Source organism: Columba livia, chromosome 27 (genome assembly GCF_036013475.1).
Source record: "Columba livia isolate bColLiv1 breed racing homer chromosome 27, bColLiv1.pat.W.v2, whole genome shotgun sequence".
Taxonomy (NCBI): Eukaryota; Metazoa; Chordata; class Aves; order Columbiformes; family Columbidae; genus Columba; species Columba livia.
In genome coordinates this window covers 906166-928062 of record NC_088628.1, presented here as the reverse complement: position 1 = coordinate 928062, position 21897 = coordinate 906166, and the positions used below count along the sequence as shown (strand labels likewise).

General features: G+C 55.0%; 4 protein-coding genes across 18 annotated transcripts in view; 2 read left to right on the top strand and 2 right to left on the bottom strand.

Annotated features, from left to right (window-relative positions):
- Nucleotides 1-614: 614 nt before the first annotated feature.
- On the bottom strand, nucleotides 615-5207 carry SAXO5 (stabilizer of axonemal microtubules 5). Of its 2 annotated transcripts, none has more exons than XM_021291673.2 (8): nucleotides 4426-5207; nucleotides 3410-3513; nucleotides 3133-3227; nucleotides 2933-3048; nucleotides 2477-2595; nucleotides 2085-2286; nucleotides 1359-1447; nucleotides 615-999 (listed from the first exon to the last, which is right to left on the bottom strand). In XM_021291673.2, the coding sequence occupies exons 1-8, from the start codon at nucleotides 5063-5065 to the stop codon at nucleotides 811-813; spliced, it is 1554 nt and encodes a 517-aa protein (XP_021147348.2). In that variant the 5' UTR covers nucleotides 5066-5207; the 3' UTR covers nucleotides 615-810. The 2 variants fall into 2 exon arrangements, with proteins under 2 accessions (XP_021147348.2, XP_021147349.2); XM_021291674.2 differs by having other exon boundaries at nucleotides 1359-1444.
- On the top strand, nucleotides 5033-7515 carry PEX11G (peroxisomal biogenesis factor 11 gamma). Its single transcript, XM_065042566.1, has 5 exons — nucleotides 5033-5129; nucleotides 5201-5389; nucleotides 5905-6083; nucleotides 6268-6318; nucleotides 6435-7515. Exons 1-5 carry the CDS (start codon nucleotides 5064-5066, stop codon nucleotides 6658-6660), a joined length of 711 nt encoding a protein of 236 aa, XP_064898638.1. The 5' UTR covers nucleotides 5033-5063; the 3' UTR covers nucleotides 6661-7515.
- Nucleotides 7516-8999: 1484 nt separating this feature from the next.
- LOC102085446 (ectoderm-neural cortex protein 1-like) lies at nucleotides 9000-12585 on the top strand. Of its 2 annotated transcripts, none has more exons than XM_065042527.1 (2): nucleotides 9000-9144; nucleotides 9553-12585. In XM_065042527.1, exon 2 carries the CDS (start codon nucleotides 9568-9570, stop codon nucleotides 11335-11337), a length of 1770 nt encoding a protein of 589 aa, XP_064898599.1. In that variant the 5' UTR covers nucleotides 9000-9144; nucleotides 9553-9567; the 3' UTR covers nucleotides 11338-12585. The 2 variants fall into 2 exon arrangements, with proteins under 2 accessions (XP_064898599.1, XP_064898600.1); XM_065042528.1 differs by having other exon boundaries at nucleotides 9003-9144; nucleotides 9558-12585.
- A 4176-nt stretch (nucleotides 12586-16761) lies between these two features.
- ARHGEF18 (Rho/Rac guanine nucleotide exchange factor 18) overlaps nucleotides 16762-21897 on the bottom strand; it is a 48000-nt gene continuing 42864 nt past the window's right edge. For all 13 annotated transcript variants that reach the window (XM_065042463.1, XM_065042460.1, XM_005505480.3 and 10 more), the window contains 2 exons: nucleotides 21581-21703; nucleotides 16762-21489 (listed from right to left, as the gene is read on the bottom strand). In XM_065042463.1, coding sequence (XP_064898535.1) covers nucleotides 21329-21489; nucleotides 21581-21703 — 284 coding nt within the window. In that variant the 3' untranslated portion in view covers nucleotides 16762-21328. The remainder of the gene's footprint in view (nucleotides 21490-21580; nucleotides 21704-21897) is intronic.

The window sequence follows — 21897 nt, the reverse complement described above, 5'->3', positions numbered from 1 at the left end:
CGTGTGACGGGAACGTGCTGGCGGCTCCGTCGGCAGGGAGGGGTGTCACGCACCCGCAGCGTGCCGGCAGGATTCACATCGCTGCGGGAATCAAAGAAGAGCTGCTTGGCCCCCCTGGTTGGTTCAAATGTTCCTGGGGTGCTGCTGGAGAGGAGGTTAGAAAGCCAAGACCCTCACCCCAAAAGCCAATTGTACTTTGTGTGTCTGAAGTCGCATCAAAATCCAGATGCAAAAGAATGTGGATAACCACGGGGGCTGAGCAGCCCGTGCTGCTCCCTCTTTAAAACACCCACGTCCCAAGCAGAGTTAGTGCAAGCTCAGCATTCAGGGTGAGTTATCGACTCAACAGAAATACACCTCCAGGAAAACATCCCAAGCTGGGGAGAGCTGCCTCTCTGCCCTGCTGTTCACTGACCTTTGGTTTCAAGGCCTTGACACCAAAATCCAAATAGACAACAAGGGAATATTCCAGCCCACACGCACCCCTGGCGGTGCCTCTCGCTTTGCTTCTGCTCTCTTTGCCCTTTCTCAGAGTTTCCCCCACCCCAGCCGCTTCCTCCTGCCTCCAGGCACTCGCTGGGTCTCGCAATCCAAAGAAATGTGTCACCCGCGTCTTTTGGTTAATCTTCCAGTGTTTATTCTTGTTGTCACAACACCTTCTTCTGTCCTCTTTCAATCTGAGAAATAAAAGTTCCCCGTAATCACACCCAGCCGGGCCAGAGCAGGACAGCGGGACCGCTAACGGGTAACGCGATGTGGAGGCAGCCGCAGCGCAGCGAGTTCTGGGCGCTCGCTGAAGGGGGGAGAACGTCACGGCGCGAAGTGCACCCTCCTCGTGGGACGGTATTTCTTCAGGGTCCCCAGGGGGACGGAGCTCACTTGGCAGTTTGCATTTGGGGTTTCTGCCGGGCCTCCGGACTTGGGTGTGAACGCATCTCGCTGCTCGGTCCTGAAGAGACCCGGCGCCTTCCAGGGTAGCGCCAGGGGCGAGGATTTCATCTGAGGAGGGAGAAAAGCTTTCAGCATGTGAGGACAGGGCTGGGAAGAGGCAGGAGGTAACGTGGCACCTGGCGGCTTCTACATCTGGGGAACCAGAATCCCCTTCGCCCTCCCCCCGGCGTTCCTTGGCTCAGGAGTTTGTCTGCCTGTCCTTCCTCTCCCTTCAAAGATTCTTCTCAGCTCAAACTCTGCTCCTCCCGAGCGTTTACATGAGAAGGGAGGCAGCCGGGATTTGATGCTCGGGTGGCTCAAGAGTACACACCAAAGCCGGTGGTTAATGGGGAGGCTACAGCTTTGCTTGGTATAATCCCGCTTGCCTAAGCCACCCTGTGGTAAATCTCAGCCTATCAAGGCTGTACCTGCTGTAGCGTGTCTTCAGAGAGCCGTTGTTTCTGCTGTCTGTGTGGGACCAGCATGGCCTGCGTGGTTGTGACACAACTCCCATCTGCTGACAGATGGAATTGGAAGAGAAATTAAATTCAAGCCAGTAAATTAAGAGGCAACATGAGAAAAGCTTTGCAGTTTGACTAGCAGTCCCAGATCTGCATGCATTTCCATTAACGAGAGGAAAAGATGGGCTTTGCCGTCATGCTTGGCTGAAAACCTTTGCGCAGACAGAAGACAATTCTCAAGGTGAGGAGGTAAATGAAGAGATTCACATGGCAGTTAAAGGAATATCACTCTGTTTGGTAGTTATAGGGCTGCTCCAGAAGTTTGGGGCCAAGGAGAAGATCAATTCAGCTATGATCTGTTTCAGATTTAGTAAAATAAATGGTTTAAAACCAGATACATGGCATGAAGGGACCTCTTAGTTGCAGAGCACTGGCCACCAGAAACAGGAGGCAACGTCAGTGGAGGATTTTCTTCATGTCCTCCACGACCAGCTCTAAGCACATCCCTTCCTGAGGTTGCGTAAGCACAGCTTTTGATCCCAAACATAAATGCAAAACAACTTCTAAAAACCAAACCATCTCCAACCCGCCTCCTTTCCCAGAGCACCAGGTGCTGTTGCCCCTCGCACAGGGCCAGGAGAACCTCAGCAAACTCCATCCAGCACCACGACAGCCGGAGCAACGCGGCCTTACTGTGGTAGTCGAAGGGGATGTGGCTCTCGCGGTGGCTCTTGCCATCTGCCATCACCCTCTGGCCCTGGCGGGGCGGCTGGTAGTCTGCCTGGTGTGTTGTGTTGAAGAAACGGGAGCCCGAACGCTCGTCTCCCAAGCAGACGCTGCTTCGGTGCTTCTGCAGCAGCAAGTCGGGCTTTGGGGAGAAGCTCCACCTGTCAGTCTGGGGAACACTAGAGCTGCGTTAATAGAAACAGGCTGGGGAAGGCACCTTATTGCATGTTACACCCTGCACAGCCCCGAGCGGGAAGGGGAGAAGGGACAACAGCGTCAGCTTTAGGTGCCAGAATAATGTCTGTCAAAAAAGAGAGTCTCCAGCAGAGAAACACCCGCTCGGAAAGCTGGGAACAGACCTCTGGGTAGGAGAGCCGTGTAGTAGTAGTTGCTGTCAATGCTCGATTTCGCTCGGGGTCTTCATCGCCTCTGGGGATGGAGGAGGCGTTTTTGTTCGGACGGACAGTAGTCACAGGCTCTGGCCAAAGTGAGAGGGAAGGATGTCAGAGCATTCTGGTTTCTCAACAATTTACAGCCAGAGCAGCTTCTGCTCATGCAGTAAAGCGCAGGAAGGAATAACGGTATTTAACCAGCCAGGGAAGCGGAGTGAGGGTGACACCGAGCCTCACAGCGATGACGCTGACGCTGAGTACATAGAAACTATAAATCCTTAAAAATCTAAAATGATATACCTATTATATGAACACATTATAACCTTTTCTACAACTATATCGCTAAAACCAAGTGATGAAGCCTCCTGTTGGGCTGGTTCTAAACCTCAGCCCTGGTCCGTACACGTTGTCGCTGTGTCCCACCTGGCTCGTGGGCCGGGAAGAGCTCTGATGTGGAGGTGGAGAACCTGCTGCAGCCGTCCCCCAGGCGCACGCTCGTCTGGTGGATCTGGGAGACAGCACGTTCCTTGTCATAGACCCTGCAAGACATCAGGTGCTCAAATAGCAACGTCCACCAGAAAGAGCAGTTCCAGGGGACGCCTGTCGGGCTCTCCTGCTCATACCTGTGTCCCTTCTTGTCCGGGGCACTGTAGGCGTATTTCTGCTCGCTCGTAAATCCACTGCTTGTGGGATCCCCAAATTTAATTGAAGAAATGTGCTGAAGGGAAGCCAAGAGAGGCACAGAACAGCCACTAAAGCACAATCCCTCTGTTTCCCGTCTTCCTATCCATATGATTTTCACTTGTACAGATCCCACCCCTTTCAGGACAGAATTCAACATGCAAACGTGCTGCCTTTTAACAGCGTCTCTCCCCTCACCCCAAAAAAACGTGCTGTTACCTTTCCACTTGGCTTGGCAGGTGGACTCCATTCACCTTTAAACTGTGCTTGGTAAGAAGTGTTGTAGTAGGACTGTCCATCCCCTCTGATAGTGGGAACACACCCTGCCAGACAGCCGGGAGGGAAAACGAACGGCGTTATTAATACTTCTAAACACGCTCTGTTTGCCCTGGTAAGGAAATATTAATGATCTTGAAGCTGCAGTCTCAAGACAGCTGTTGTTTTAGTGGTTTAGTACTGCTGAATCCATTTCATATAATGAAAGGGCAAAAGGAATTAACATGGGGTGAGCTACAACGCCGCAGGACGTGGATGTGGTGCAGCAGAAGTGACGCAGCTCTGGTGGGGAAACTGCAGCACCGGAGGACTCGGCGAGTGTTGAAAACAGCTGGAAAAGCTGTGCAGATAAAGCTCAGCTGGCGAGCAGCTCTAGTAAGTGCTATTGACCTCTTTTATGAGCCTCAGATTGATTTGCTCAGTGATAAGGAGTAAAATATCCAAATAGTTAGAACAGCTTGAATTGCTACGAGCCAAACCACCCAATCCCCCCGGTGCCCAGGACTGCGTGGAGCTTTGGGGACTTCGGGGAATCCCAGAATCCCAGAGTGTCGGGGGTTGAAGGGCCCTGGAAAGCCCATCCAGTGCAATCCCCCATGGAGCAGGAACACCCAGATGAGGTTACACAGGAAGGTGTCCAGGCGGGTTGGAATGTCTGCACAGAAGGAGACTCCACAACTCCCTGGGCAGCCTGGGCCAGGCTCTGCCACCCTCACCCCCAACAAGTTGCTTCTCCTCTTTCAGTGGAACCTCCTGTGTTCCAGTTTGAACCCATTGCCCCTTGTCCTGTCACTGGTTGTCACCAGAAGAGCCTGGCTCCATCCTCCTGACACTCCCCCTTTATATATTTATAACCATTAGTGAGGTCTCCTGTTCTCCAAACTAATGAGACCCAGCAAGCTCTGTTGGGGGCTTTGGGGAAGGTGTGCTGGGGACAGACAGCCCCTGACCCCGCTCACCCCAGCGCGATGGCCGCGGTCCGGCCGGCTGCACCGCGTGCGCGGGGTACGAGGTGCTGTAGATGGAGGCGGGGAGCCTGATTTTCTCCCTGTCCCCACAAGGGATGCTGTCCTGCAGCTGGGCGGCGGGCAGGGGCGGCGGCAGGTGCGGCTGGGGACAGGGGAAGCTGTCCCTGGTCTCTGAGCTGAGGACGCGGATGCGGGGGTCCGCGTGCATGCGGACACACGACTCCGGGGGGACAAACGGTGCCACCGGCTGCAGGGGCTTCTCTGGGAACGCCAGGCGGGTTTCCGAGCGGGTTTCCCCGCCGTCACCCCCGGGCGGGCCCAGCACTTGCCCGCTGCACGGCAAGGGGGCCGGGGGCGGCCTGAAGACCCCCCAGTGAGGGGGGAACTGGCTGTGAGAAAACGACCGGCGGGCAGCGGCCGGCGCCTGGCGCTCATCCCCCAGCTGGAAGTGAGACGCCTTCATGAAGGGAACGCCCGTGAGGGGCGCGGGGATCGCGGGGACCGCGGCCACGGCCTGCGCCGCCATCGCCGGGCGGGCTGGAGCGCGGCAGCCGCTGGGCCGCGTCGCTATGGCGACGGTTCCGCCGCCTTCCCGGCGTGCACCGCGCCGCGCCCCGGAACGTGTTGCCATGGCGGCGGGAGCGCTCGGCGGCCTGGTCGCCGCTCTGGAGTCCCACCGGGGCCGCGACCGGGTGGTGAGTGGCGGGAGCGGCCCGGCGGGGCGCCGCCCGTGCGGCCGGGCGCTCACCGGGCTGTGCCCCCGCAGGTCCGCGCTCTGTGTTACGGCTGCCAGCTGGCGGGCGGGGCGCTGGCCGGGCCGCAGGCCGCGCCGGCCGGGCTCCCCGGGAGCCTCCTGGCCGTGTCGGCCCAGCTGAGCGCCTGCCGCACGGCCCTGCGCCTCTTCGATGACTTCGCCATGCTCAGCTACAGCTGCAGCTACGGGCTGGGCCCCAAGGTGAGCGCGGGTACAGCGGCAGCCCCCCGGCCACCCGCAGGTGTGTGTCCCTGAGGAGAAGCCGCCGAATTAATGTGCACTGTGATTAAGTTATAAAAGATGCACCCATCATTAACCGATTGGCACGATCAATGCTTTCTGACCCCCCGCAAAACGAGGGGATATTTTTCAAGTTTTAGATCCTTCTGCTTGACAACAAGGAGACAGAAGATGAAGTGATACACTGTTCAGAAGCAGAGTGCTTCGTTTATGTTTAACTAATAATTAATAGAGGTATTGTAAGTAAGAAATTAGTCTGTCACAGCTAATGTCATCAGTTCTTTCTCAGTATAGATGTAGGTCAAAATTTGTCATAAAAACACAAAATTGTAACAAAAATATGTAATAATTATGTGAATCTAAGCAACGCAAGAACATCGAGTCCGTGGAGCACTGACGGAGGATGATCCCCAGTGCTGTTAAAATAAAGAATGCCGCTTACCAGTATAAATAACTCTGCTGTTTCGTGCCTGCAGGATGAGGACCCGCTGGTGCGGGGGCTGTCGGTGCTCAGCAACCTGGCCAACCAGCTCTACTACCCCTGCGAGCACGTGGCGTGGGCGGCTGACGCCGGCGTCGTCCGCGTGGGCTCCCAGAAGTGGTGGGCGCTGAGCACGGGGCTCTGGGCCGCGGCGCTGCTGCTGGGCATCCTGCGGTAAGGACGACGGGGTGAACCGCCGCCCCCGAATCTAAAAGGAGGAACCCTCTTGAAACGGATACTATACGTTAACGTAGCAGCTCCTCTTTGCTGCAGAAGGGCGCTCTGCCTCACCGATGTGGTTAACGGTAGAGAAAACCCTCCCCTTCGATGCTACAACAGAAATAACTGTTCTTTTTAGGTCCCTGAGAATCTTGTTCCAGTTACGACGAAAGCTGAGGCAGCACAAGGGGTATGATTCCTTTCCTCGGCTATGCAGCTGATTTAACCCACATATTTCTGTTGGCATTTGCGAGCTGTTGCTAATTATCGTTACACTACGGGTCACTAATATTACACTTCCAACAGTACGTCTTCGCCTCTGAGTCAGAAGGAAACGAAAGCCCAGGTGAAGGCTGAAGTTCTGAGCATCCTGGCGAGCGCGGCGGATCTGTCCAACGCGATCCACTGGCTGCCCCCGGGCGTCCTCTGGGCCGGACGCTTCCCTCCCTGGTTGGTGGGTCTCCTGGGGACCGTATCTTCCCTGATTGGTATCTACCAGGCGTCTAGAAGCGGAAATTCTGAATCTGCATAAACTGTCACGGAGCTTCAGGAGCTCAGTTTGTGCATGGTAAAAATGCCTTTATGGAGGCAGGGGGAATTTAACTCTCTTGGGTGTTGATGATTGTAATTCCACGCATCCTGGAACTGTAGCTGAGCTGTCTATTGTGGAGAAGATTGATTGCAGTGAATAATTTTTATCACTCTTCATCAGAGAAATCTTTCAGGCGAATCCTGCGAAAATCAAGAAATCTCCTAAGATGGGGAAAAAAGTCACTTTAATCTTTCCTTCCTGTGTCTTAAGAGACAAATACAACCCTGCAGTCTTCACTGTCACTTAAAAGAGCACAAAGTCAGAGTTTTGCGGAGAAACGGCCACCGTTCTGTTGCACAAAACTTCTAAGGGACGGATGCGGTGAGCTGGAGCTGCGGGCTCAGCGCCGCGCCTCACCTGCGCCGGGGACTCGTACCCTGGGAGCTTCTCCGATCGTTTGGTGTCTTAGCCCAGAGCACAAACAGCAGCAGGCGCTTCTTGTGTTTGTGACGGTTCTGCCGCTTTCGAGGCGAGAGGGGAAGGAAGGAGCAGCCGTGCGCGGTGCCTCGCCGAGCGCTCCGCCGGGCCGCCTTACTGATTAAGGAGAAACACTGGAAATTGAGCCTGCCCGTAGAACCAGCGGCGCCCCTGAGCCGCCGGCGCTGCCTTTGCCGGTTGCCGCCGGGTGGAGCTCTTCCCCCGGACTCCACCAGAAGCCAAACGGTCGTTTTTTCTTTTAAAAAAGCAGCAAATTTATTAATTGCCTTATAGAGTAGCAATTAAACCTGTGCCAAGATGAGTTTCACAGTTATATTTCTAGGCGGCGCCCGCAATAAATGAGATGAATGCTTCAAAGGTGGCCTTGAGTGATCTTTCGCTCTGATAACTGGGCAAACGTTCGTTATCTGGTTCTGGAAAGCTCCAGTGAGTGCCCAGGCAACAGAAAACATTAGTGCTGCGTTAGCTGCAGCTCCCCATCTGTTACCAGCCCTCCTTCTGCCAAAATAACTCAGAGCACCTGACTAACTCGTGGGAATGCGCCTTTTACAAACATTTCTGCTTAGTCCGCGCGGTGCTGCTGCTCCCTGCAGCCGGTACGGCACAGAACGCGTTTCCACGAGGTTTAACCTCTTCTCTCGCTGGGTTTTTTTCGGCACTGACATGGAGAACTATCTCCTGCCTGTGGTCAAAGAGCAGAGCGAGGTCTCAGTGCTCTTTATCCTTCGCCCCGTCCGCACGTGTACCTGGACCTTCACCCCACCAAGTGTCCCAGGGCCTTCCTAACTGCACTAAGAATTTGGTGTCAGATTTCCAGGTTTTGGGACAACTCAGCAAAGCGTTATCTGGAAGAGACCCTTGTTTGTTCCTCTGGTCGCACTGCAGGTCTTGTGCCCGAACAGGCAGAGCACCCGGGTTCTGCTGCTTGGGGACAGCTGTAGTTGTCACCAGCTGCGCTGGCTCCTGCTGTCATTTAGTGGCTTTTAATTAGAAATCAGGTTCTATCTTTTTGTATTCTTAAACCATCAAGAAACCCCCAACTACACCAAATCAATAGCAAAAGGATCCTGTAGACTGGTCTGAGTGCGTTTGCTTCCTCCACTTCCTCACCAAACAAATTTCAATTGCAGCCGGTGCAGCGCAGGACAAACCAAAACATGCAAAGATCAAGCAAGATGTGGTAATTCAGAATTTCCAAAATTCAGAGGGTTTGTTGTTAGTTGTATTTTTTGGTTTGGGTCCACACTGGGACCCCCACATAACATTTAAACGCCCCTGGTGGCTGCTGCTGACAGCCCCGGGCAGCACTTGCTCTTTTTAGCCCTCCCAAAACCTGCTGGTTTTCCCTTTTTCTGCTGCGGCCCATCAGCCCAACTCAGCTCCCGCTTTGCCCCGTGCTGGAAAACATTTGCTGAGCAGGGATGGTTTGTTCCGGCCGTGACCTCCCTTTGTCAGCAAGCCCAGATTTAAAGGCAATTAACAAATGAGCCGCTGATTCCAGCTCAGAACCCTGACTCCGGCTTTTATGGCTCTTTATGGCCGGGTGACGCCATGGCCGGAGCTGCGGCCGGTTTTACGAGCGTCGAATCTGCCCCCCGTCCCTTTTGTGGCTTCCTAAGCCTCGCTGCGGGGTGAGCGCCGCTCCAGCCCCGGGGGGAGCGGCGGAGGAGGCGCCGGGGGGACACACGGGGACCCGCCACCGGCTGTGAATGGGTTAACGAGCGGCGCATGCGCATGCGGGGCCCCGGTTCCCATTCACAAAAGAGCGAGCGCAGGGCGCTGCGGGCGCTGATTGGCTGTTCCTCTGCGCCGGTTGGGGAGAGGGGCGTGGCTGGGGGCGTGGCTGGCGGCGGGGCGGCCACGCGGCGGGGCGCGGCGGCAGAGCGGGAGCGGCGGCGCTGAGTGCGGGGAGGGACCGGGGAACAACGCAGCCCGCTCCGGGACTACGGGACCGAAAGGGCACATCGCACCCCGCTCCGAGACAACGTGAGACCCGGGGGAACGGGGCCGGGCGGGGGCAGCACCAGGAGGGCACATCGCACCCCGCTCCGGGACTACGCGGGGCCCGGGGGAACGGGGCCGGGGGGGCAGCTCCGGGAGGGCACAGCGCACCCCGCTCCGGGACTACGGGACCGGGAGGGCACAGCGCACCCCGCTCCGGGACTACGGGACTGGGGGTACGGGACCGGGGGGGGCACAGCGCACCCCGCTCCGGGACTACACGGGGCTCGGCGTTTGGTACGGGACTCTCCGGTACCACCGGGTGATCCCCGCCGCTGCGGGACACCCGAACTCCCCTTACTGACTGGGCACCGTGCTCCCGCTGCAGCCTCGCCGCTCCTAGTCCCCGGTGAGCGCTCCTCCCCGTGCTGACTCCCCGGTTTTCCGTTGCAGAGCAGCCTCGGCACCATGTCCGTCAGCAGTCACGAGAACCGCAAGTCCCGTTCGAGCTCCGGCTCCGTGAACATCCACCTGTTCCACAAACCGGGCCACGCCGACAGCCTCCTCACCCACCTCAACCTGCTCCGCAAGCGGCACCTCTTCACGGACGTGGTGCTGCGGGCGGGGAACCAAACGTTCCACTGCCACCGCGCCGTCCTGGCCGCCTGCAGCCGGTACTTCGACGCCATGTTCAGCGGGGGACTCAAGGAGAGCAGGGACGCCGAGGTCAACTTCCACGATTCCCTCCACCCCGAGGTGCTGGAGCTGCTCCTGGATTACGCCTACTCGGCCCGTGTGCTGATTAACGAGGAGAACGCCGAGTCCTTGCTGGAGGCTGGGGACATGTTGCAGTTTCAGGACATTCGGGATGCTTCCGCTGATTTTTTGGAGAAGAACCTCTACCCCGGGAATTGCTTGAACATGCTGCTGCTGTCCGACGCCCACTGCTGCGAGCGGCTGCTGGAGCTGTCCTGGAGGATGGCGCTGGCCAACTTCACCTCGCTCTGCAAGACCGAGGATTTCCTCCGGCTGCCCAAAGACAAGCTGCTGGAGCTGGTGCAGAGCGAAGAGCTGGAGGTCGAGGACGAGACGCTGGTCTACGAAGCCGTTATGGGCTGGATCCGCTACGATTTACCCCGGCGCCATGAAGACCTGCCCGAGCTGCTGCGCTCCGTGCGCCTGGCGCTGCTGCCCGAGTCCTACCTGCGGAAACACGTGGCCTGCGAGAAGCTGGTGACCAGCCACAAGCTGGGCGAGGAGATCGTGGCCGACGCCGTGCGGTGCAAAATGAAGATCCTGCAGAACGACGGCCTGGTGACGGGGTGCTGCGCCCGCCCCCGCAAGGTCAGCCAGGCCCTGCTGCTGCTCGGCGGCCAGACCTTCATGTGCGACAAGATTTACATGCTGGACCATAAAACCAGGGAGATCATTCCTCGTGCTGACATCCCGAGCCCTCGTAAAGAGTGCAGCGCCTGCGCCATCGGGTGCAAAGTGTACATCACCGGCGGCAAGGGCTCCGAGAACGGCGCCTCCAAAGACGTCTGGGTTTACGACACCCTCCACGACGAGTGGGCCAAAGCCGCCCCCATGCTGGTGGCGCGGTTTGGCCACGGCTCGGCTGAGCTGGACCACTGTCTGTACGTGGTCGGGGGTCACACGGCGGTGAGCAGCGCCTTCCCGGCCTCTCCCTCTGTCTCTCTCAAGCAGGTCGAACATTACGACCCGCAGCTGGACAAGTGGTCCTTGGTGGCCCCTCTCCGAGAAGGCGTGAGCAATGCCGCCGTGGTGGGAGCCAAGATGAAGCTGTTTGTTTTCGGCGGCACCAGCGCCAACCAGGAGAAGCTGCCCAAGGTGCAATGCTTCGACCCCTGCCAGAACCGCTGGACGGTGCCCACCAGCTGCCCCCAGCCCTGGAGGTACACGGCGGCCGCCGTGGTGGGCAGCCACATCATCGTCATCGGGGGGGACACCGAGTTCTCCGCCAGCTCCGCTTATCGCTTCCACACCGACACCTTCCAGTGGTCCAAGTTCGGGGACGTCACCGCCAAGCGCATCAGCTGCCGCGCCGTCACGTCGGGGAACAGACTGTACGTGGTGGGCGGCTACTGCGGGGCGCAGCGCTGCAAAACGCTGGACTGCTACGACCCCTCGTCCGACAGCTGGAGCAGCGTCACGACGGTGCCGTATTCCCTCATCCCCACCGCCTTCGTCAGCACCTGGAAGTACCTGTCTGCCTGAGTCACGGGGCGGCCGACAACCTGGACGGTAAATAGTTGCGCATCAACCCAAAGCTCCCTGTGTAACTTTGCGCTGAAGCCCCGAAGGGGCAGACGCACGTGGATCCGGACTGGGGTTGTTCTGCAGAGCAGCGTTGTGTGAGTGTCATCTGCAGAAACGCGCTTCCAGGCGGGCAGTTTGAGACCTAAACCCTGCGAGAGAGGGAGAAAACACGTCTCTTTAGGTGCTGAAGTGCTGCGGGGAGATCGGTATAAATAACAAGACGCTTAACCTGGCATCTTAGCCCTTCCACTGAGTGTTGGCCTATGCAAAGATCTTGGGGAATGCGCCCCGCGAGGATTGGGTGTCGCTGCTGGTGCAGAGGGCTCGTTTGGGCGGCGGAGCTGGGACAGACCGCGCGGTGCCAGGGGGACCGGCTGCTGCTTTTAGCGTAGCCGCCTCCTCCGGGGCCGCGGTTAATCTGGCGGTGGCACCACACGGCTTGGGAGACGCCGGGGCCGCGAGCTGCTGCCAGGACATCGGAGCTGGGATTCAGTCCCAGAACGGCTGGTAACTGTGTTTGTAAGACAAGCCCTGTCTGCTTATAAACACAGGGTTTCTCCGCTTCTAATTACACTCTGGTGTCCCTTTCATGCCATTTCTTTCCTGCTGTGCAGCCATTAACTCTTCAAAAATTTGCAACTGGAATGGAACCTTCCTAAAGGTCCTGGCAGAAAAGGTGCCAGTGAATCACAGCTCCCTGCAGGATTTTTCTCTTCCCCTTGCGGGAGGTGTACTACCCACACGAACTAGTTTAATGTAATAAATACCCTGTAGAGAACCCTGGACGTCGAGGGAAGCGAGCAGCCGCCGCGCCATGGTGACACGCGGGGTTTCTGGGGCCTGTTCTCAGGTTTGCTGCGTGCTGGTTTCACGGCCCTTTCCTCTGCACCCGGCAGCTCGTGCGGCCCCTTGAGCCGGCGAAAGGTTCCAAGGTTCCTCGTAACTCTGTGACCTCAGAGCAGGAACCAGAGGAAGATTTTTTACTTCTCTCATTGAACATTTTAAGCGCTATTGACTAGAAAGGGCGAAGGAGGCGGCTCAGAACACGGGCAGCGCCAGAGGCAGCTGCCTGAAGTGTCTTAACACGTGACTAATTGGCCCGTGGGCTGGTTCTGTACTTTCTTTTTTCCCCTTTTTTTTAATACAGCAGTTGTGTGTGTTTGTTACTCAGCCTGGAGCTGCTTCAATAAATCTGAATCAAACCCACCATGTCTCTTGTCTGTTCTGTGTGCTTGAGGTGCAGGTTTTCCCAGCCCACGCTTGGGATAATGTTGAGGAATATCGCAAAGAGCATTTTTTACCTTCATCCTGTATCTTTGTAAGATGGGACTTTGCCAAGTTCAGGTCCTGTTTTGTCTTCCGGTCTTGAAGGACACACAAACCTCTCTGGAGCTCCCACGATGAAGCTGTGCTCTTGTCGCCCCGGCGGGGTTTGGTTTCCTCACCGCCCGCTCCGGGTGACGGTGGGTGCAGGAAAAGCTCCGCTGGGGGTGGGAGGTGCGAGACAGCGTGGTCAGAGCTGCATGCAACGGCGCTGCGAGCGACCGTCTCACCGCAGCCGCACGGTTTGGGTGCGATCCATCATTCAGTTCAATAAATCAATGCCACGGCCCTTCCGAGCTGCTGGGATAGGCAAGAACTGGCAAGACTGGAAGGAGGAAAGCTGCCCCGCTGCTGCGGGCTGGAGCGGATAAACTGGCTGCACGTTTCCATCCTGTTTTCTCATGCCTTTGCCATTTCAGCCTCTCCATGGCTCGCCGTGCACCGGGCTGCAGGGAGGCGACCCCACACCCTGCCCTGCAAACCCCACCGGCAGCACCGCAGTGTGAAACCATTTAGGCTGGAAAAGACCTTTAAGATCATCAAGTTCAGCAGCTGGAGCGCCCGGCTTTGCCGGACACGGCTGGGAACAGAAGCCAGCAAGGAGCATCTCTGTTCCTGTTAGCGAGCAGGGAGCTGCTTCACCTTTATCATTAATATCTACAGCTATTCCCGAGGGTCAGACAAAGTCCGACTTAACTCAGCAAGTCAGAGCAGCAGAGCTTTCACTCACAGCAGCTGTTTTCTTTACGCTGCCAAGCAATAAACGTTGGCTCCCGGCCACATCCGCTTCTGCACCGGGGACAAAGCTGCTCGCAGCAACGCGGGGCTCTGTCTGCCCCATCTCCTGGCGCTGGGACGTTATCTGAGCCCTGCTCAGGGTATTTTCAGCTCAGGGAGCGAGCGGCCCTGCTGCTGAAGCTTTTGCTTTTTTGAATTGTTTCCTCGTTTCAAATTAACAGCTTAACCACCGCCCCGGGAAAACCGGCGCTTCAAGCACACCTGGGCTCGGCAGCAACAGCCAGAGCCGCGTTCCGCTGCCTTCACCCCCCGCAGCTGGCACAGACCCCGCGCCGGCCCCAGCGCACCGGGGAGCACCCCGGGGAAAACCAGACGCTCCGGCGTGCTCGGCTGCGCCCAGCAGACCTGTTCTCCCAGTCTGATGTTTCCATGCATTGATCAAGGGTAGACTCTTGTATCTGGGCAGGAACAGCCCCAGGTTCCAGTGTAAGTTGGGGAATGACCTATTAGAGAGCAGTGTAGGGGAAAGGGACCTGGGGGTCCTGGGGACAGCAGGGTGACCATGAGCCAGCACTGGGCCCTTGTGGCCAGGAAGCCAATGGGACCTGGGGTGGGTTAGAAGGGGGTGGTCAGTAGGTCAGAGAGGTTCTCCTGCCCCTCTGCTCTGCCCTGGGGAGACCACACCTGGAATATTGTGTCCAGCTGTGGCCCCTCAGTTCCAGCAGGACAGGGAACTGCTGGAGAGAGTCCAGCGCAGCCACCAAGATGCTGGAGGGAGTGGAGCATCTCCCGTGTGAGGAAAGGCTGAGGGAGCTGGGGCTCTGGAGCTGGACAAGAGGAGACTGAGGGGGGACCCATTCCTGGGGATCAACATGTGCCACAAGCGTAACTGAGAAAGTCCCTTTTCTGGCCAAGATCAGAGATGGATCATTCAGACGTTCTGCAGAGCACCCACCCCGCATCTAGCGAGGAAACGGAGTCCACGCTGTGACTATAACGATGAACCACGGCAGCCCAGGAAAAACGAAGCACTAACTACACCCAGTGTGATTTTGTCCATGACTTTAAACGTTCTAGAAGGGAAAACAGGACATTACACACATCTACCTGTCCAAAATCCTCTGAAAACGTGCGTATCCCAGGCTGGGATGGCTTCAGGTCTGCCCTGCACAGTAAGAAGGCACCAGGTGCTGCTGACAGTTTACAATGAGGGTTTTTTGGGCTCCTGCGTACACGGAGCCCTGAAACAAAGCGATTCCTGCCCTGTTTGAGCCTCCTGTCCCAGCGCCAGGGACCCGCGTCGCTCGCTTCGGCCCTGCCAGCTCCAGGAGGGGTTTGGCTTTGATCCTCTGCCAGATGCCGCGGGGCCAGCAGCAGCGAACGCCGCGGGCTCCGCGCACAGAGGGACCCGCTGGCCCCGTCGCGAGGCTGAGAAATTAAACCGGGTTTGAATCACAGGGGCGAGGAAAGGCAGAAACCAGGCCATTCCCACTGTCAGAGCGCACGACGGAGCCAACATCCTTTGTGCACGCTTGTCCTCGAGCATCTGGTTTGCCAACGAATGCCGGCTGCGCGTATGGGAACCATCAGCCCCGTCTCACCCACATGAAAGAGGAAGGTTTAGCATAAAGCTGGTCATCGCCTATGGCCTCGGAATGATTCATCCGCACAGAAAGAATGCGGTTTGGGTTTCGGGTTAATTAGCTGCAGATTTTAAAGAGAGACAAGGCAGGGCGGAGCTGCTGCGACGTTGGTATGAGCACATCGAGAGCTCTGAAGGCACCGCGGTCCGTCCCGAAATCACACCCTCCCTGCGAAATGGAGGCTGCGTCTCGCAGACGAGCGCCGGCGTTATCAATGATGCTGTCAGTCAAGGTGTTTATAACCACCGAAGGAATGTCGGCCCTGCTCTTGCGGCAAGAACTGAAGCGTAACACGGAGACGCCCACGCTCCTTTGAACGCGGCGGCAGCACCCGCCTTCTAACAGATGCAAATTCTGCCCCAGATGGAGATCTTCCCCGGCCCAGCTGCTGCAGTTCCCAGTGGGAATCTGCTGCAGGGATCCCTCCTGGCCACGTTAACCCTGCATCTCCCTCATCCCTCTTATTTTTCCTAGGAACAATTCCTACTGCTCCAACACAACTGCGGCTGCAGGAGAGTACAGTGCAACTAGAAAATAAAAGCTGAACTCACTGCTCCGCAAGCAGCTCCTCGTCACTTCTGTCCTAGACTGTCCCTTGGTTCCATTTCTTGCTGCCGAACAACACTCAGCAGCGGCCACGAAGCTCGCCCGGGGCGGGACGGGGCCGCGCGGACGCAGTGACCTCCAGCGGCTGCTGCGGCTCCGCTCCCCGGAACCCGAATGGAGCAGATGTGAGGAATTCTGGCCCGGAGCGCGAGCAAAAGCTCACGCACACGCACGCTTTAAATTTCCCTCGCTAACACATCGTCTGTTAGCTCCCATAGAGATCAAGCCACGTTTTAAACACACAGAATTTTTTGACTATTTACATACTTTGGAAAAGTAGAAAAACTTGTGTTTTTCTGATTTTGGGCCGCAACCCAGATTCCGGCGGCACTTTGGAGGGTGCAAAGCGCAGCCCGTATCCCTGAATCCTGCTGCGCACACGGAACCCGCGGCCGCCGGAGACGCTCACAGAGACTCATCGCGGTGCAAAGCGACGCCCCGACCGGCACATCCCAAACCGGCCAAGGGTTTCCCCTCAACGCTGCTAAAATCACCCTTTTGAGAGTAGTCCCAGTTCTCCCCCTCTCTCCCCATTTTCCAGCCGTTCTCATCTGTAATTCCCTGAGGTTCTGGCGTTTGCGCTCCGCTTGCCAGGACGGCACAAGCGGGGATTTTTCACCAGGAAACCCTGGGGAAGCGCCAGCCGGAGGCGATGGGATGGCGCTGGGAGCCGAGCTGCCAACCTGGCACAAGCACCGGGAGAAAGTTTCTATTTTGGTTACATCCTCCTCGTTCCAAAGGGGAGGCGATACCGCCGGGGCCAGGCGCGGCTCCGGCTGCGCTACGCGCGTACCCACGTGCTGAAATGGAAGCGGTTTGGTTAAACTGGCTCCTTCACCTGTGCAGAGCAGCTGGTTCCTGCCCAGGTGCTCCCGGCGTCGGTGGCTCCGGGATCCTCCACGTCCCGCTCCGGCCTCTCCTTCCAAACACCAGTGAGCTTTGTTCCTATGGCACGTTCTTTCTGTTCGGGGTAGAAAATGAGAACGTAACAAGTGGCTGCTGCTTTAACCTTTCATTCAAACAGAAACTAATAAACAACATTTTATAGATATAAATACATAAAGGCAACCAGTTGGGTTTTTTCTTTCTTTTTTATTGCTGGAAGTTGGTTTCAGTCCTATTGCAGCTCTGAAAATCCTTCAGTGGAGAAACATTGCAATCATTGTAAAAATCATTTGGTGTGCCAAGATCAAGTTTACAATCAACCGAGAGTACACAATTCAACAGAATATTAACATTTAACCATCGACTTTACAAATAAAATAAGGACTACAGAGATGTTGCTACCGCGGTATCAACAGGAAAGGAATTATTTACAATGTTTACAGCCTAACGAAGAAACAAAACCAAACTCTTCCCCAACAAAATGGGCGATTGAACCATGGACCACGATCGTTTCAGTCTTTGCAGTGCAAGGTGGGCCTAGAAACCAGACCTAAGACTAAAAGAGCACCCACAGCTCCGAGAGAGACGCAGTCACGCCAACGGGATCCATCGCCAACGCAGGTTTCCTTCCCGCTACCAACAGAAACGGAGTTTGCAAGGAACTTTTACTAAAGTGCTCCAATTGCTTTCAGTACAAAACCATTTAAAAACCGATTTATAAACATGGCACAGCGGTCTGACCCAGAGCCCACACCAACGGTCTTCAAGGAATCGTGTGCTGAGGGTAAACGGTAAAGAGCTGCCAGTTGTTAGAACGATGTCGGTCCGGCCCCAAAAAAGAGCGCGGGGAAAAGGCTCTTGTTGGATCTGTTCAGCAGGAGGGCCGGGCAGGGACAGCACAAGCGGAACCTGCTGTCAAAAAGGCTTCTTGGACTTCTTGAAAGTGTGAGAAGTGCTGGGGAAGACAACGAAACGCTCCAAATTCCCTCACGGGGGGTACGAGACACAGGACGCGCTGCGCAGCACCGGGAGCCCGAGCTCCTATCTGCAGAGCTCAAAGCAGAAGTGAAACACAATCTAGATCTTTTTAACCCTTTCCTCGTTTAAGTTTCAACTCTCATTGCAAATGCAAGTCACGAACAGCAAGCTCCATGTATGCGGGGTCATCCGGCTATTACTCAGAACAACACAACTGTCCGTGAATTACTTAGAACCGCTCCTACCTTTGCAGGAACGCTATTACCCCAATGAGCAAGCGCCTCTGAAACACCGATTCTTCCGCCTCACGTTGGGAATGATGAGCGATCTGTTTGCGGGACGCGCCACAACTACAACCCACAGAAAGCACAGTTAAAACACGAGGAAAACATTTACAACAGACACGGGGGGATGCGGTTGGTACTGAACACGGAGGGGTTCTCAGTCTGAAATACAAAATGCCCGTGGGGAAGGAAGGGAAAGAGGGAATAATCCTTCACACCAGAGTTAAAACTGAAAACCAGAGCCACAGGAGCAGCCTCTGCGTTGCAACATCACATCAGAAGCCAAGCGTGGCGGTAATTTTAAGGCTGTGACACAGAGCGAGGGGGGCAGCTCAAAGCTCGCGCTGGAATTCCCTCCTCTCCCAGCTCCGAAAGGAGCCGAAAGGCACCGGGAGGCACAGAGCGTTCGACGCTCTGACCCCCGGCTCTCGCTCCAAAGGAAACTTTGATCCGAAGCAATCGAAAGGCCAAAGGGAAAGGAGGTTACTCGGAACCAAGGGCGGGCGACAGCCCAGGACGCAGCCGCATTTTGCAATCTGATTTGCCTAGAAAAGTTATTTTTCCTGGGAGCGAGATATGAGTCCAAAACTAATTCCCTCAACTAGGGCAATTTGAGGACAACTTCCCAGATTCTGTCCTGCAGAAGGGAAGAGATGACCTGTTATTCACCAAAAGAAAATCTCTCGCTTCCCTCAGCTTCTACAGGTCATTTTCCCATATTCTGGTCCGGTCAACTCCACATTAGCGAGGGAATTTCACATCATTTCCCAGTTCTGGAGCACAATGGAATGGTATGGACCACAACACCTCGCGTGGCACTTACATGATTTTGCCCCAAAGACAAGGAGACAGAGTTTCTGTTCAAGTGAAAACACTTTTCCTCAAGCCAACCGCAGCCACACACGCTGAGGACAGATAACGACTTTTAAGGTCATTTCTCAGTTACAGATTGAAGACCCATATTCCAAGGAGCTTTAGGGGTGCTGAACCAACAGCCTGGCCCGGGCAGCACTGACAATGGGCGTTAGAACAGTTCAGTTTGCCTTAAAACGTCAAAAGAAATGAGACCTCACTGCAGACTTTATTTTCCAGATGTTACTCTTCTGTATCTGAGCTCATCCATTGCACAGAAGCAGCCAAATAAACCCTTCAGCCCACTGAACACCCTCTGCAATACCTTAGAACGGGGACAAGGTTAAACTAAAGAACTGTTTCCCCAAATTGTTTTCAAATACTCAGAGACATCCCTCTTGGCTTTAGGCTCACACTCCTAAAAACCTGGTAATTTAAGGCGATGTGGGCAAAGAGTTTTCACCGCGAGCAGCTCAAAGCGCAGCACAGAGGACACCTTGTGCTCTGCTGCGTTTTCAGGACTTCTGTGTCCCCTCTGGAGTCTCCGCATCGCCCGATGGAGGATTCGGTCCGATAGAGCCGCTGGATCTCACGCTGGCCTGACCAAAAGCGACGGTAATCTTAAGAATTCCCCCTCCATTCCAATCCAGCTTTTAGGAATGCAAAAGAAATGCAAGTAGAACTGTGTTCTAACCATCATCGTCGTACCGCAACGATGCAAAAATCACTGTGTTCCCCACGCTGGCTTCTGCAAATCCAGCCACTGACAACCTGTAAACTCTGCAATCCTGTGATTTACCAAGCAGTCCTTTGGTGTTACAATTAAGTGTCTCCACATTAATTTAACTGCAATAACTTGCCAGGGCGTGGGTGAGTATCGGCAGGCTGGCAACGAGGCAGATGGTTTGGGTTTCCTCTCACTGGTAACGTCCCAATCGCCGATCTCTGTGCCATCGCTTCAGGCTTTTACCACTATCACTTAGCAAAGAAAAAGACCCTTAAATCCCAGAAGTGTTACAGCAAGGACCACTTGCTCCCTAAGACTAGTTCAGTGCTTTGTAACTTGGCTTTTCCCTCTTGCACTGACCAGTAAATTTAGCTTTTGCCATTTCTTGTCTGGGGACAGTAACACAAATGATCACCACTTGAAAAGAAACGACTTGAAGAGACTGAGAAATTGCCATTTGGTGCCACTGCCACACAACTGCACGGAGAACGGACCAGGTGTTCCTTCCATCGGTGCTAAAATCACTTTAAACCAGGGTTAAAATATGGAAAAAGCTCTTATCAGTCCTGTTCTGAAAGGCATCACCCAAGTTTGTAACCTCTGAGATACTGATTTCTTTAATTCTGTAATAATACCCTCTAAATAATCTCTCCTGTGCACAACAGATCTGACCGGTCACATTCACCACATATCGGAATACACATCCTTATGTAACGTGTGGAATAAAGAACTGAGACAGAGTGAAGGAACAGAATACAACAAAATGACTGTGCAAATTACTACAAAGGAAATAATGCCTTTTGAGCAGAACACTTAACGCCATCACCACTCCATGATTAAGAACTGACCCATTTAACAAGAGGTATCGAAGCCGGTTGAGCTGAGAGCAGCCAAACCAGCGCAGGTTCAGGTAAGAGTATTTTAATTTTAAAACCAAGCAGTTCTTATTCCCTTCATTCCTGACATGGCACTGCAGAGAAGTCTCCGCAGTAACAGCAGCTTTGATATCTTCTGGTATTTGGAGTAAAGTTCCAACAAGTGAACAGACAAACAAAAGATGCAGAAAACTGAGGATTAAACGAGACAATAAATTACTGCGCTCAAAGGCTTCTTACACATCTTCAGCAAGGAACAAAATCCACGTCTCTCAGCTCATTCTGAACCAGCGCAGGAGTTCTGTTTGGGAACCTGTATCGCTCTCGCTAACACAGACGGGTGTCCCAGCGCAAGCTGATGGCCAAGGAAATGTGCGTTCAGTCCAATTCATTACTGTGGTATGTTCTCCCATGTCCAGCAGGTGCAGCTCCTGACCCACGAGGACTCTTAAGAAGCTCTTACCTTCTGTCCTCCGCTGCACCGGGCCATGAATTCAACTTCAGAAACAGAGTGGCTCCTGGGAGCGGGTATGGCCGTGTCTGTCACGCGTGGCCGCGGGGAGACCGGCCCGCTAGTCACCTGGTTACCAACACACCGTTAGCATTACCCACTACACCCACCTCTGAAAATGGATTTCAGAGTTTGCAGCCAGTTTGGGGCCTACTACTAATTTTTTTTTAAACATAAAAGTCTGGGCGGTTCAACATTAACATTTACAAGATGGTGCCCACAAAGAGCATACATTCTCCAAAAAGAGCAAATTACAATAAACAGCGGCACTCTAACACACTCTGACTTTCTATGCCATGTGTCAATACACTTCCGTGTTTGGAGAATTTAAAAGCAAGTTGTTCCTACTGTGTCCTCATTCTGAGCTGGCGGCAGAGAAGCCAACAAAGCAGAACAGGAATCCTGGTCTGGTCCTTGCTACCAGTAACAGAGCTGGGACAGACAGACATCCATGTCGGGTCTTTGTCACGTTGCACGCTGCGGCCTGAGTTCTTGGAACAGTATGTCAGAAGATTAAAGGGGAACAATTAGAAGAAAATTACATCTTCTTTGCTGGTATCATCTTGCGCATTTAACAGACTCGGCTGAGAGGTCACCAGGGTCTGAAGGTGAATGTTACTGGGCTTCAGTAGGTTTGGTGGGGCAGAGGAAAGTGCTTCTGGCTGAGCATCTGTAGGGCCGTACAATTCTATAGACAAAACAAAAGGAAGGACAGATTGATCACACTGCACGGGGAGCCGGATGCATTTCTGCGGCCGCGCAGGCTGCTCGGGCCGTACCTGGCTGGAACGCAGGGGTCTGGCTGCCCGGGAGGACCGGGCTGGCGGATCGCCTGCCTCTCAGGACGCCCTCCTCTCGCCCAACGAGCCTGGGGGGAAGCAGCTGCTTCTGATCAACAGATGCTAAAGGAAATATTTTACACGTTAGTATTTGAGGCTAGCAGTACTTCACAATGTCACTATTTCACGTACTGACACCTTTGCACATCCAAGGAAGCTGCTACACACAAAGAGCTGGTGCTTCTCTTGCAAGTAACTTACATTTTCTTCAGCTCTCTGGACCCTGAGTACTTGCCCTCTCCTCTTCCTTGAAGACT

Coding starts and splice junctions, on each gene's coding strand:
- PEX11G (XM_065042566.1), top strand. CDS start 5,064: ATGGCGGCGGGAGCGCTCGGCGGCCTGGTCGCCGCTCTGGAGTCCCAC. Junction 5,130..5,200: donor ACCGGGGCCGCGACCGGGTG/GTGAGTGGCGGG, acceptor GTGCCCCCGCAG/GTCCGCGCTCTGTGTTACGG. Junction 6,319..6,434: donor AAGCTGAGGCAGCACAAGGG/GTATGATTCCTT, acceptor CACTTCCAACAG/TACGTCTTCGCCTCTGAGTC.
- SAXO5 (XM_021291673.2), bottom strand. CDS start 5,065: ATGGCAACACGTTCCGGGGCGCGGCGCGGTGCACGCCGGGAAGGCGGC. Junction 3,514..4,425: donor ACCGCGGCCATCGCGCTGGG/GTGAGCGGGGTC, acceptor GCTGTCTGGCAG/GGTGTGTTCCCACTATCAGA. Junction 2,287..2,476: donor CACGGCTCTCCTACCCAGAG/GTCTGTTCCCAG, acceptor AGTGTTCCCCAG/ACTGACAGGTGGAGCTTCTC.
- LOC102085446 (XM_065042527.1), top strand. CDS start 9,568: ATGTCCGTCAGCAGTCACGAGAACCGCAAGTCCCGTTCGAGCTCCGGC.